The sequence below is a fragment of the Carassius auratus genome, unplaced genomic scaffold, assembly GCF_003368295.1.
Source record: "Carassius auratus strain Wakin unplaced genomic scaffold, ASM336829v1 scaf_tig00021793, whole genome shotgun sequence".
Classification (NCBI taxonomy): Eukaryota; Metazoa; Chordata; class Actinopteri; order Cypriniformes; family Cyprinidae; genus Carassius; species Carassius auratus.
In genome coordinates this window covers 6,814-21,223 of record NW_020525136.1, presented here as the reverse complement: position 1 = coordinate 21,223, position 14,410 = coordinate 6,814, and the positions used below count along the sequence as shown (strand labels likewise).

The 14,410-nt window shown below is 31.1% G+C and overlaps 1 protein-coding gene across 1 annotated transcript in view; it reads right to left on the bottom strand.

Moving 5' to 3' along the window:
- Window positions 1–13,109, bottom strand: part of LOC113077155 (kinase non-catalytic C-lobe domain-containing protein 1) — a 42,605-nt gene extending 29,496 nt beyond the window's left edge. Inside the window, exons 1-10 of the mRNA XM_026249612.1 lie at window positions 12,729–13,109; window positions 8,914–9,112; window positions 7,104–7,162; window positions 4,676–4,822; window positions 3,641–3,758; window positions 2,226–2,788; window positions 953–1,067; window positions 642–713; window positions 420–481; window positions 191–349 (exon numbers count right to left, since the gene is read on the bottom strand). Coding sequence (XP_026105397.1) covers window positions 191–349; window positions 420–481; window positions 642–713; window positions 953–1,067; window positions 2,226–2,788; window positions 3,641–3,758; window positions 4,676–4,822; window positions 7,104–7,162; window positions 8,914–9,112; window positions 12,729–12,833 — 1,599 coding nt within the window. The 5' untranslated portion in view covers window positions 12,834–13,109. The remainder of the gene's footprint in view (window positions 1–190; window positions 350–419; window positions 482–641; window positions 714–952; window positions 1,068–2,225; window positions 2,789–3,640; window positions 3,759–4,675; window positions 4,823–7,103; window positions 7,163–8,913; window positions 9,113–12,728) is intronic.
- Between the last annotated feature and the right edge of the window lie 1,301 nt (window positions 13,110–14,410).

The window sequence follows — 14,410 nt, the reverse complement described above, 5'->3', positions numbered from 1 at the left end:
ATAATAAAACACAAATAATAATTATAAAAAATAACTGTCAACAGATTATATCAAAATTATATTATTGATGAAATATTGACTTTTTTATAAATATAATACTCTTTTATAATCTTATCCTATGTTTTAGAGTGAAAGACTCAAATTTGACTCCAGCATGTACGTTTTAAATGACTAAATGATTCGCAAGTACCTTTTTCGCCATTTCAATAGAAGGTCTTTCGATTGGAGTTCTTTTGGCCATCTCAAGCAGAAGCCTCTTGAGTTTTCTCGGCATGGCCAGCTTTTGATCGGGAGACAAATGAAACTTGGCCGTAGCCCAGAGAACAGCTGCGACCCCATACACACACGCCTAGAGACGAGCAAACACACACTGTAAACCACATTCATTCAAATAGACCACAATGTGTCACTAGACAGACCTTTTCTGTCACAATTCCATGTTCTTGAAACTCAGGAGCCAGAAAAAATGCATCACAGGAGGCTGAGAAGGAATAAAGGAACATCGTTTTAATAAACTAATAAAAATATAATAATTGAATGTTCTAAAGTCGATAAAGTTCGTTCTGATTTAATATTGACTCGCTTTAATATCGACTCGACAGCTGTTGTGATGGTAATGAGATGTTCTGTAGTTCTCCTACCTGAGTTTTTAGGTCTCAGAAACAGCATCTCTCCTTCACAGCCCACATACACAGAGTCCAGACACAGGTAGTCTAATGTAACACAGCACAGTTATTTTAAATAAATGTAAATAAATAATATTAAATGCAACCCTGATTTTAAATGCAATATCATCAGCTACCGAACAGTTGCCGGTCCCCACTGACTCCCATAGTATGGAAAAACAAATACAACTTTCATTTTTGGGTGAACTGTCCATCAGTATAAATGTACTATGGACATCATACCTAAATCAAGACAAAGCGGAGTATCTTGTGTGTGCACGACTGACCTGGGAGGTCGATGTAGGTCTGTAGCGTCGAGAGACACGTGAAGCATAAAGCCCAGAGCTCACTGACTGAGAACGGCTGAGAAGAGAGCGAGAGAAGATCTCGCAAAGAGATCCACTGAGAAAGAGACAAAGAAAATAACACACAATATGATTTTACATCAACATGAGTGCTGGATTTAGTCCTGGGATTAAGTTAGGACACTTCAATATACAATATAGGGTAAAAAACGTGTTACTGGAGAGGAGAAAAAACTCACAGGTTTTAAAGACTTGTAATAAAACGAAATCTATGGATGCACATATATAATGTGCAATAAAATAAACACTTAAATGTCAATTTTTTTCAATTGTCTGAAAGATTGAATAGTACATCTCCACCAAAGAATACAAATAATAATAACAATAAAGTAATTACACTTTTTATCTCACAATTCTGACTTCTTTCTTTCTGATTTCTGAGTTCATATCTTGCAAATTCTGTTTTTTAGTTACCATCATGGAATAAAAAATATCAAAATACATTTAGGAGTTTTTTCGCCCCTCTGTTTCTTCTCAGAATTCTGACTTTATATCTCACTATTATAAGGATTTTGTACGCAACTGAGAATTTTCTACTCAGAATGCGAAAAATAAATAAATAAACAAATTGTGGGAAATTCACTCAGAATTGCATGAAAAATCTAATTTCGAGAAATAATATCAGAATAATAATTAAAAAAAAATATCAAATGGTGGAAAAAAACTCATAACTGTAAAAAAAAAAAAAAAAAAAAAAAATTTTGAAAAATAAACTCGAAATTCCAAGAAAAAAATTAAGATTATGAGAAATATTATCAGAATAAAAAAAAAAAAATCTAATAAGGATAAATAAACTCAGAATTAAAAAACAAAATCTAATTACGAGAAATGGGAACAAAATAGGAAAGAAAAAAAAATCTAGTTGTTGGTGATAAACTCATAGTTGCATGAAAAAAATGTATTATTAGATATAAACTCAGAATTGCATGAAATAATCAAGAAGTGAGAAATAAATTCAGAATTACAAATTTTTAAAAACTGTGAGATATAAATTTAAAATTGTTAGATAAAAACAATTACCTTATGTTTTTATTGCATGATGGAAATTAGGCTCAATACACAGAAAGCATGTTATGGAAGCGAAATAGTCCAAAATGTAAAAACTGCATGTAAAAGCAATGGCCTTACCTGAAGTGTATCGCCTTAATTGAACAAAAACAGTCATATTTGGACTGTTTTGCTTCACCAAACGCACCTGATTCTGAGATTCCTCTTTCAGGCACAACACAGATTTGTTGACGATGTTGGAGCCGTGCACTTCTGTGTCTCCGTGTTCAGATGACGAGGGGCTTCGAGCTCCTGCTGCTTCAGTCTGATCCGTCTCACACGCTCCCTCCGAGTCTGAATCCCTGGGTTTGGTCCTCCGCAGGCTCCCGCTCCAGCCCTCCTCCTCCGTGATCTCGGACAGGTCAGCCATCATCATGCTGATGGGCGTGTGGGACGGAGGAGAGAGCGCCGGGGGGTTGTTGGAGTCCGGGACGGAGCAGGAGCGGTTCAGGGCTCTCCTGGCTCTCCCCGGCCTCCTCTCCTGACTCCTCCTGTGCACCGGAGAACTGTTCTGAGACCTGCTGTCTGGAGAGAGCTCGGCCGAACCTCCGGACCAGACCAGACCTCTGCGTCTCAGCAGCAGCTCCTCACCGTCGTATGAATCAGACGAGTAGTTTCTCATCATGGTCCGGTCTCCGGCGGGATGCTCCATGGAGTTCGATCTCGAGGCTCTGAGATCCAGAAACTGGAAACTGCATTTCTCCCATCCATCTGTGAACAGACGGATCGATTTGAGCGTGCTATGAAACTAGATCAGGGATTCACACACCCTTTCTGAGCTAACAAACTTGATATTTAAGTTTAAAAATAATCATTTTAATTATTTAAAAAAAAAATTGCATGTTCATGGTTTTCATGACACATGCAGGTAAACTAATAAAATATTTTTTATTACTTTTTATCATTTATTAATCTGTAGAATCTCTAGATATTGGTCACATTATATGCAAGTAAACTAATAATTATTGTTTTATTATTCTCTGATGTCAGTTAATGGTCACATGACATTAAGGTTAAAAAATAAATATTTTTATTATTATGCATCTATTTTATTTTTTATTTTTTTATTCTCTGACATCAGTTAATGGTCATGTTGGTAAACATTTTTTTTTTTTTTTTTTACATTATTAATATTATTCTCCGATGTCAAATGGCATGCAGGTAAACTAACAAAATAATTGTATTATTTATTACTTTTTTATTATTTATTATTCTCTGACATCAGTTAATTGTCACATAATGCTGGTAATTATTATTATTTTTTTACATTATTAATATTCTCTGATGTCAAATGGCATGCAGGTAAACTAACAAAATAATTGTATTATTTATTATTTTTAATTATTTATTATTGTCTGATGTCAGAAGTTGGTTGCATGTAAACATACAATAATTGCAATACTTAATATATTTTTATAGTATTTTATTTTAATCATTAAAAATATAAATATGCCTTATGACACTTTTAGGTATTTTATTGCCATTTTTGTGTTGAATGATCAGCTCCTAAAGCCCTTGTGATTCCTCCCAGAGCATGAGATGCAGTGTGTGATGAGCTCACACCTTGCAGAGCAGCGATGGACTCGATGGACAGGACTCTTCGGCCGATGGAAGACAGTTTTCGGCAGATGACTGCAGACGAGACGTCACCGAGAACAGCCTCGGCCTGAGAGAAAAGATCCTGAAGACAGAGACGTTAAACAACAGAGACAAATCTGTCTCTTTACTACGTCTAATCACCCTGAAACGATTCATATTGTATATTTTAAATACTGAATTATATAAACACATATATGTGTGTGTGTGTGTGTGTGTATATATATATATATATATATATATATATATATATATATATATATATATATATATATATATATATATATATATATATGAACAAAAAACTTGTAATTTTTAATTATTTAATTTTATGTATTATTCAAATGTATTTTTTTCTTATTAATCTCTGATGTCAGATAATGGTTGCAATGCAGGTAAACTAATAAAATATTTGTATTATTTATTATTCTCTGATCAGATAATGGTCACATGACATGCAGACAAACAAATAAAATATAAAATATGTAGTTTATATAATTTACTCTTCTCTGAATGTCAGTTAATGGTCACGACACGCAGGTAAAAAAAAAGATTTATATATATATATATATATATATATATATATATATATATATATATATATATATATATATATATATATATATATATATAACCTTTTAAATTAATTTGTATATGTCTTATTATTCATCAATTATTAATTATTTTATTATTATTATTATTACATTATTCTCTGATATCAATTTTATTTATTCGATTTTTAATAGTGTTTTATTTTAATTGTTAAAAATACTTGACAGCAGTATTATTAGTTAAACTAAAAACATAAAAAAAATATTTAGTAACTTGAAATAAAATAAACAATAACTGAAATGAAATAAAATATATAAAAAAGCTTAAACTTATTTTATTTCAGTTAGTTGCCTAAGCAAAATTAATATTCTCATTTAGTTTAACTTAATGTAGATATACAATGTATGTAGATTTGTATGTTATATTAACGATGAGAAGAATGTGCTGAACCTGGATTGGTGGTCGATCCTCAGGTTTCTCTCGCTGCATCTGCTTCAGCAAACACCTGCTCTCTTCACTCAACTCCACCTGAAGCTCCGCCTCCGACACAGAGTCCAGCGCCGCCCACAGGGTGGAGCCTAACGAGAACATGTGACCCTGACAGAGAGACAGAGAGAGACAGAAACAATATTTCTTGACAGCATTTAAATATTTTCAGTTTGCAAACCTGCATCTGGTCCACTAGATGTGCATTATGAGCCTGATTTTGTACAATAAAAAATTGCAAATGTATTTTGTTCTTTATTTTATTTATTAGTTCAGTAAGGCTATTTTCCTTGTGTAGTCGGAAAAAACTAGTCACCCTAAAAATGAAATATTAAATGAGCAAATAATGCAATGAACATGAAATTAAATAACATTGTATTTAACGTATATCATTAAAATGACAAAGTTACTTAAATTATGGAATGAAGATGTAAATCAATAAATAAAATGATGAGATAAGTCTCCATCTGAAAATAAATAAATAAATATACATATGAATTATAAAAAATTATGTATAAATATTTTTAATTATAGCATTATTAAAATTTAATTACAAAATTATTCAAATGACACGCAAAACATAAAAAATATGCTATACACATGCAATAAAATAATTAAAATAAGTGAATCCCTTCATTAAAAAAATATATGAAGTATAAAAATAAAATATAAAATTAAAATTACAAAATTATGTAAAGAAAATTAAAACAATATTATAAAAATTATGTTATGAACATCAAAATAAAAACATGAAGTATAAGGTATACAATTTAAATGACAACATTTAATAAAATTATGTAATTAACATTAATAAACATGCTAAAAGGGCCTCCATCTAAAAAAAGAGAAGTATATTAAGTATAAAATTAAAAATATTTTATGATTATGCAAATACAAATACTATTAAAATGATGTAACGAACATGCAAAAATAAATATTCTATCAGATATATTTTCTTCTCATTAATCAGTGTTTTATTGGTCAGCATGCAGCAGTCTGTACTCTCCATCAAAGCTGACTTAAGATCAGAAATGCAGCAAACAGCCCAGTAAAAAACATCGTGATTGCATACACCTGAAGCTAAAATGCATCCCATCATCAGCATTTCAAAAAACATCCTCAACTTGTGTTTAAAATTAAAAATCTGTTTCTTCCCCTTCTGAAAGAAACATTACGTAAGGTCTTTCATCTCAGAAAAGCAAGCCGCCTCCAGTCTTTCTGGCTCGTGGTTCTCACACGATTGATGTTTAATACAGTACAGAGTTATGGATTATAAACACATATAATATAGAAGCCAGTGGGTTGTTTGCATGTGATATTATGACACGGACATCTTTGTGCTCGTGTGTAATTAGCTGGAAGTTAAATGTTTTGGCTCACAGATCACAGTCCTGAGGGCTTATGATTCATATAATATCATATCTGTGTGTCATGGCTCATCAGCATCATTCACACACCTTTTACAGATATATTATGATCGGTAATATTCCTAAAAATACATCATTTTAATTTTACTCACATTTTTTAGTAATTGTGTTGTATTTTTTTCAGTTTTATTAGCTTTTTTAATAGTTTTGATACATTTTTATTTCAGTGATTTTATTTTTCAGATGAAGTTTATTACGTTTTTCAGTTTTATGAACAATAATCTTGGTGACTAATCCAATACACATGACAAGCAATATATATATATATATATATATATATATATATATATATATATATTTTTATTGTTGTGTTTTGTAATTTTTTTTTTTTTAAGGTAAAATACATCTTAATCTTGGTTTCTAATGCAATTAACATGAAAAGCTAAATATTGTGTTTTATATATATATATATATATATATATATATATATATATATATATATATATATATATATATATATATATATATATAAGTTACACTTTGAGATACTAATATAGTTTATTTTAATATTTTGAATTATTTATTTATTTTTGTATTTTCTGTTTAATTTTAATTTTACTTAAAGTTTTAGTAATTTTGTTGTTTTGACATTAGAATTTTTTTTTACATTTCTATAAAGTTTTATACATTTTTATTTCATTTATTTCATCATGTTAAACCAACTAAAAATGAAAAAAAAAAAAAAAATGAAAAACTTTTAGATTTTATTTGAAATATTTTATTTTTAAATACATTATGTTTTTTATTTTATATCAACATTTATTTTACATGTATTTCAAGTAACATTTATTTTTATTTTTGTTTTTATTTAATAAAATAATCTTGATGTATAATGCAATTAATATAAAAAATATATATATTATATATATATTATATGCCTTCTTTCAGGATAAGTTACAGTACCAGTACGACTGTATATTTGTAATGCGTGTTCATAACAAGCTCCTGGATTCATGCTTTCTCACCTCAAATGTGCTTCCAGTCTTATCAAACTCTGGAGGAACAAAACAGCCGTCAGGATCATCTGAGAACAAGGACAAAACAACAAAATCAACTTGATTCTTACACTTCCACAAACTCAGTCGAATCTGAGCAATGCATCTTCATGCAATACGTCATGAGAGATAGAAATCACACAAACTGATAAGACATGAAAGAAAGCACAGATGCATGTGCTCTAATAATAGTTCTCTAAAAAAGACACAAAAGGGCAGAATGATCAAACGCTCTGGCGCTGATGTTTAATTACATTGCTCTCTCTCTGTAAGTAAGTAAGTGAGTCTTAGTCTAACTAGGCCAGGCTGAAGAGGATTCACATTCTCCTCCAGACGCTTCTGCAGAGCTCTGCAGCTGAAATAGGCCAGGCTTTCTCCTCCTGAGTATGTAAGATCCTCCAGAAGCTCCTCAGGGTTATGCCATCGGTATATTTAGACAGCATGCAGTGCAGCCATTGAGAAATGGGTTAGAGGACGAAACCAGTGGTTGCTTTTATATAGTTCTTAGTCTCAATCTTCACCTGTGAGACCTGAAGCAGATCTAGACCTTTTTCCTTGATGGTTTTGGACTTACATTTGTGATTTCACTGGAAAACACACAGTGACAATATTTCACGCATTACAGGACGCCGTATTTGTTTGGGCCAGTAATTAACACTCGTCAAGCGCCAAATAAGCTAAGTTAAATTAATTTTGATTACATTTCTGCTCCACTGTAGTTTTTGAGAGAATGCTCAAAAACTAAAGTAATAAAGTAATACTCTGTAAAGTAATTATGTGTGAACTAGAGGTTGACCGATGTATCGGTTTTGCCGATTAATCGGCACCGATATTTGATTGCTGGAACTATTGGTTATCGGAAAAATGTCCATGCCGATAGTTTTCCGGGTTTTGTTCATTGCTGAAGCGGCTGAGAAGCTCTGCTGTCATTCTACAGTAAGAGAGTGAGAGCGACCCCTAGTGGAGGAATCACTGATGCTTTGGCTGATTGTCGGCTTAGCATTGCGCTTTTTGCCCAGTGTGCAATTGCCATATTTTGTTATTTTGATTATATAGGTGTGAGAGTATGCATACAATATTCATATACATGCAATTTCAATGCTATTGCCTTTGTGCAGATATTAAATTATGGCCAACTAGATAGTGTGTTAATGTCTACATCTACTAATATTTTTAAGTTTCTTCTGTTAACAGTAGTTAATTAATTTAAAGGTCAATATATGAATAATATTCAATAATATTGTTATTTACGTACAAAGTAGGTTCAGTAATGTATTTTTTATTAGTAAAGCACTGTTTTCGTTCAATTATTTTAATATCGGTCGATTAATCGGTATCGGCCGGTGTGGTCCAGTATCGGCAAAAATCTACTATTGGTCGACCTCTAGCATGAACATATGAGAATTTATCATTCCAAATATGTGCTCTTTTGGGCTAAAGGCTTAATGGAGCTGTTTAAGGTAGCAATGTGATCAAATGAATTGCTGCAGACGCAGTTGAATACATGTGCACTTTTCCAATGTCAAATAATCAATGCTTTTTACACTCGTAGGAGGGTGTCATACATGCTATCATTATGCAAACGAATGCATCCATTATCTTTACAATGGAACAGCATGTGAGGTGCACATGAAAAATCACACTTATGAAGACAGAGCGCTGTCGATTTCAAAAGATCATGTCTGTCAAAACCATTCATTAGAGATATGCATTAAAAGCAATGTTTCGTGACTAAAGTGAGTGCTGAGTGTTAGTTTGACTCATGCAGCTGGTGACTCACCGTTGAGCTGCTCCATGAAGCACACATTACCATGAGCGTTGAAGGCCAGCGTGTCGGGCGTAACACAGAGGGTGTGAAAGAGCGGCGAGAGGCCGATGCTCTGGAGAGAACAAACACACTCCACACACACCGCCCACAACTCCTGCTCCGACAGCCCACCTTCCCGCAGACACAGAATATCAGCCAGAGACACGTTCTCCTGAGGATGGAAGGCACATACTGAGAGATCAGACTCATGCATGCACAAATGCACACATGTATGGGATCAAAAATCTTTGAAACTAATGAAAACATGTTTGCATTAATCTAGTTTAATGCAAAAATAATAATAATGCACTAATTATTTTAATAGCTGATGCCGATACCGATTATAACAGATCAAGTAGACAGCTAACCAATATTTTAAACCGACATAAATGTCTGGTTTAAAAATGAAAAGTAATGTCAAAATTAAGAATATCAAGGGCTCTGACAAAAACTTTGTTTAAATGCTTTTAAATTATTTTATCGGCAAATCGGTTTCGTAAATGACAGATACTGATAAGCATAAAAAGCTTAATATTGGTGCCGATAATCGGTTGACCCCTAATAAATATATAAAATAACACAGCAGCATATCAGAATGATTAATGAAGGATCATGTGACTTTGACTGGACAAGACAATGCTGATAATAATCATAACATTAAATTGCATTTTACAGAATATTCACATAGTTATTTAAATAACTATTTTACTGTTAAATTAAATTAAAATTAATTAAATTAGATATTAGATATTATAATTATATATATATATATATATATATATATATATATATATATATATATATATATATATATATATATATTATTTAATATTATAATTATATATATATATTATATATATATATATATATATATATAATATTATATTATAATTTTTATAATTAATTTAATTTAATTTAAATTTAACAATAAATGACATTTTACAATATATTCAAATAGTTATTTAAATAACTATTTTACTATGTTATTAGTTATTTAAACTGTAATAATATTTCACAATTTTGACTGTGTTTTTGATCAAATAAATGCAGCTTTGATGAGCAGACGAGACTTCTTTCAAAAACATTAAATCATCTATATCTACATACACATACAGTACAAAACTCCATCGACCCATTAACTGCAGTGGAATATTCCTCAGATGACAAAGCACAGATTGTAATAAGTTCCACTATGATGTCAGCAGTATCTGTACATCACTGTGCTCCAATTCCTAATTTCATTTCCATGGGGAATGTGTGTTTGGCAGATATATGAAGGACAGCTGTATGTTTTCCTCTAAAGTCGGGTCTAAACTACATTTTCACACACTCCGAAGAAAACGCCTCACTGATGATGCTGGGACATTGTTATGCAGTTACTAATATGCTTACAAGCCAAACTTCATGCATAGTCATTTTCCTTTATAAGGAAATAATCAAATCATGGTTAGATAACAGATTCATCTTCACAGATGGAAGTCATAAGAAGATTTACTCCAAGATGATCTTTAAAGACTTTTGCACTTAATCTGCTTAATAAATAGCAAATTAATATTCTCCCGCTTCAGAAGGATCTGATTTGTGATCCAAAAACAAGCCCATGTCAGTGATGATGTCATAGTTCGTAAAAAGTTTAAATGTAAATAAGTAATACAAAATACTTAATAAAATAAAATAAAAAATAATAATCAAAATTTGAGGAAAAAATGAAGTAAAAATAAGAAGATAAAAAATAAATAAAGAAACTAAGTACTATAACAGTGAGGATGAAAGTAGCACAATAAAGTGACTGAATAGAAACTAAATATTTTCCAAATAACATTATACATTAAATATTCATTTTGACAGAATAAATGTGGTCTTTTGTACAAGTAACTATAAAGATGCCTTTAAAAAATATTTAGAAATTAGATTAAAATAATTAAAACATTAGATCAAAATAAACAATTGGATTAAAATAAAGTAAATAAATTAAACAAACAAATAAATAAATACAAATGAGATTAAAAAAATACTGAATTAAAATATATTAAATTTAAATATTAAATATATTTAAATAAACATACAAATAAAGTGATATAAAAACACTATTATAAGTAGGGTGATAGTAGAAGTAGCTTAACAGAAACTAAATATTATGCAAAATCATTTAAGACATTGATTGACATTTAAATTTAACTATAAGCAAACAAATATATAACATTACAACTAGGATAAAAGCATGTAATAAAGTAACAAAGAATGATGTTTTTAGAGTACATGTCACTGTTTAAAAAAAAAAAATAATTCTCAATATTTCCCTAATTGCTAATTTGCTGTAATTGTTACGTTAGGAGTTAATACAATTAAATAACGGTGACTTTCGTTGTAAACAGGGCCAAGAGATGAAGTCACAGTATTATGCTGTAAAGTCTTCAATATTATATGCAAAGGCTTGTTTAATTATAGATTAATTACTAGCTACATAATCATTAAATCACCTCACAAACTTTCTACAAACAATCATTATTCCCATTGCATTTAGTGATGCTGTATTTACAGTACAGAGACACAGACATCACGCACTGCAGCTTTAACTGTAATAATGTCACGTCTGTATTGCAATGCTGGCTCTTAGCTTCCCAGCATGCACTGCAGTATGAATAAATGATACGGTTGCACTGTTTTCGTTGTCACTTATAGTTACTGTAACACAACAGAGTAACACATGACTTGACTCTCAGAGAAAAGAGTGTGTTTATTCACTAGTAGCTGAACAATAACGTGTTTTTAGGGCATAAAGTTGCCGTCTCATGCAGCTGTATGGGCACAAACCTGTAAATAGACAATCTCCCGTGAGAACAGAGCATTTCTCCCGAACCTCCCTGCAATCTCTCACACACACCGGCCTACTTAAGATTGTCCTGAACCTCACACTTCACAATCATGTTTATAAGTAGGTCATCATGAGAAGCGATCTTCAATGGCATCTCTGTAAACGCTTACATGTTTGTTCCTCAGGGAGTTGAAATACTTGCATAAAATATGTATTTTTAAAAAAACCAGGCGCTAACCCTCTTTCCACTTTTAGTACTGCTGTGGTATCATAGTAAAGTGATGGCAATACCATGGTACAGAAAGAATTTAATATTCACGTACCATAGTATTTACATCCATAATCAAAGTAAAAAAAAAAAAAGAAGAAAAAAAAAACATACATGGTATAAATATATAGTGACATGAAAAAAGTGTAAATAAATATGTTTTATATATATATATATATATATATATATATATATATATATATATATATATATATATATATAGGCCTAATATTTTACATATATTTAATAACACATTATTTGTTTTATTTATAACAATTACAGAATAATTATAAATGTTTTATAATAATGATAAAATATTATATTAATAATTAGATATGTATATAATTTTTCTAAAATTATATATTTGTATACATTTGTGTGTGTTTGTGTGTGTGTATATATATATATATATATACACACACATACATATATATTATACAAAAGGAACACCTATTTTACATATATGCAGAAATGCATATTAATTATTAGATTTTATATTTTAAATATAATATTGTAATATTTTATATTTATATACAATTTCATAATATAAAAATTATATAGTATATTTTAATACCTATTTTTCATATGCATATATGTGTGTGTTATAGTAATATTTTACATATGTAATATCAGCATTTCTTCACAATGTCCTCGTGAGACCCTGTCAATCACCTGTCAATCAATCAATCGATCAATCAGACTGACCTCGTCCTCGAGCAGTGGAGGGAGACGCTCAGCTCCGCGCTTCTTCTCCTCTTCCTCTTCCTCTTCCTCATCCAGGACGGCTGCGGCGCTCCCGAGCGTCCCCATAACGCGTCCCGATCGATCCCGGAGCAGCTGGAGCCTCGGGTCCTCTCGCGCTCTCCCGGTAACGCGCGCGCCGCGTCGCGTCACGCCGAAGGACTCGCTCAGATCAGTCACGCGCCGGCGATTCTTCCGCGGATCGATAACCGATGGCAACCGGGGAGTTTACCAACTCTGCTGCCATAGTAACGACGCGATTACTACGCGAGGCGCGAGCGTCTTCAGCAGCTGCGCGCGCACGCGACACTGTTTCACTCAGTGTGACTCGCAGATGCGTCATAAGCGCTTCCCCTTACAATATCTGACATAATTCGCTTCTAGAAGGTCTCTAAAGCGATAAAACTGCGAAAGAGTGATAAATCCTTATAAAGAAACGGTTCTGTGTGCGGTCACATTGATAAGGGGGCAAGTTGTCACAAGTGTATTTAACATTTACATTTTTACATTTGTGTTCCATCTTCCTAAATTGGACAACAAATAAGTACATAAATAAATAAACAGCGATATTGTGGAAGGATGTTTGATATCTCAACAACTCTCTCTCTCTCTCTCTCTCTCTCTCTATATATATATATATATATAAAACGATTTTTTTCTTAATATCAATATACAGAAGGTTCCCAGATTGATAATTTAGTGATAAAATTAAGCTAACCTGAGAAATATTGACTGGTAAAGAGTGTGACAACTAGCCCCGGTCTTCCCTACACTGGGGCACTGAAGGTTTACAGTATTCCTGTACCATCACATCTGAATATTAAATTATGAGTATTAAAGAATACTATGAGTAGCATAAAAGGTGTTTATAAAACAAAGATTATGTTTTGCAAGAAAATATAGTAGATTCTTCCCACCATGCAATAATAACATAAGTAAATAATAATAATAATAATAATAATAATAATAGTAATAATAATAATAATAACTCTTCATCTTGTAATTATGGCTCTTTTTTTTTTTTTTTTTTTTTTTTTTTTTTTTTTTTGCAAGAGTCAGAATTATGAGATAAAAAGATGCTTTCCATATATTTCAGTTTTTCTATTTTAAAATTGTACATTTGATCCATTTATCTGGAACTGTTTGTGAAATTTTTCATTTATTTATAGGCAGTAAAGATTATTCAGAAACAACCTCCTGTAACAAAACTGTCCTACATTACAAGAATTTTATTGTTACGAGAGAATTTTTAACAGCCTAAACTACAAGTAAACGGAAAGCAAACTGGCCTAATTATTCAACCCAGAATATCACGATTTAAATGATGATGATCCAGATTATTATAAACATCCACTAACCCTTTAACAGTAGCTGCATGATTTAGCTGTGCCGCAGTGCATGCTGGGAAACTCACAAAAAGCAGCTGTGTTTATGATGATAATGTTTGTTGTGTTATTTTAGTATCATTGAGATGATATTATAAAGGAACAGCACAATACATTCACAACAGTGTTGTTATTGTTATAAAAAAAAACTGTAATTTGAATATTTTTCATAAAAAATATTGTGTAAAAATTCACTATTTTTTACGTTTTATTTACTGTAAGTTGAAATAAAATAAATATTACATAAAAAATTTAAATTAA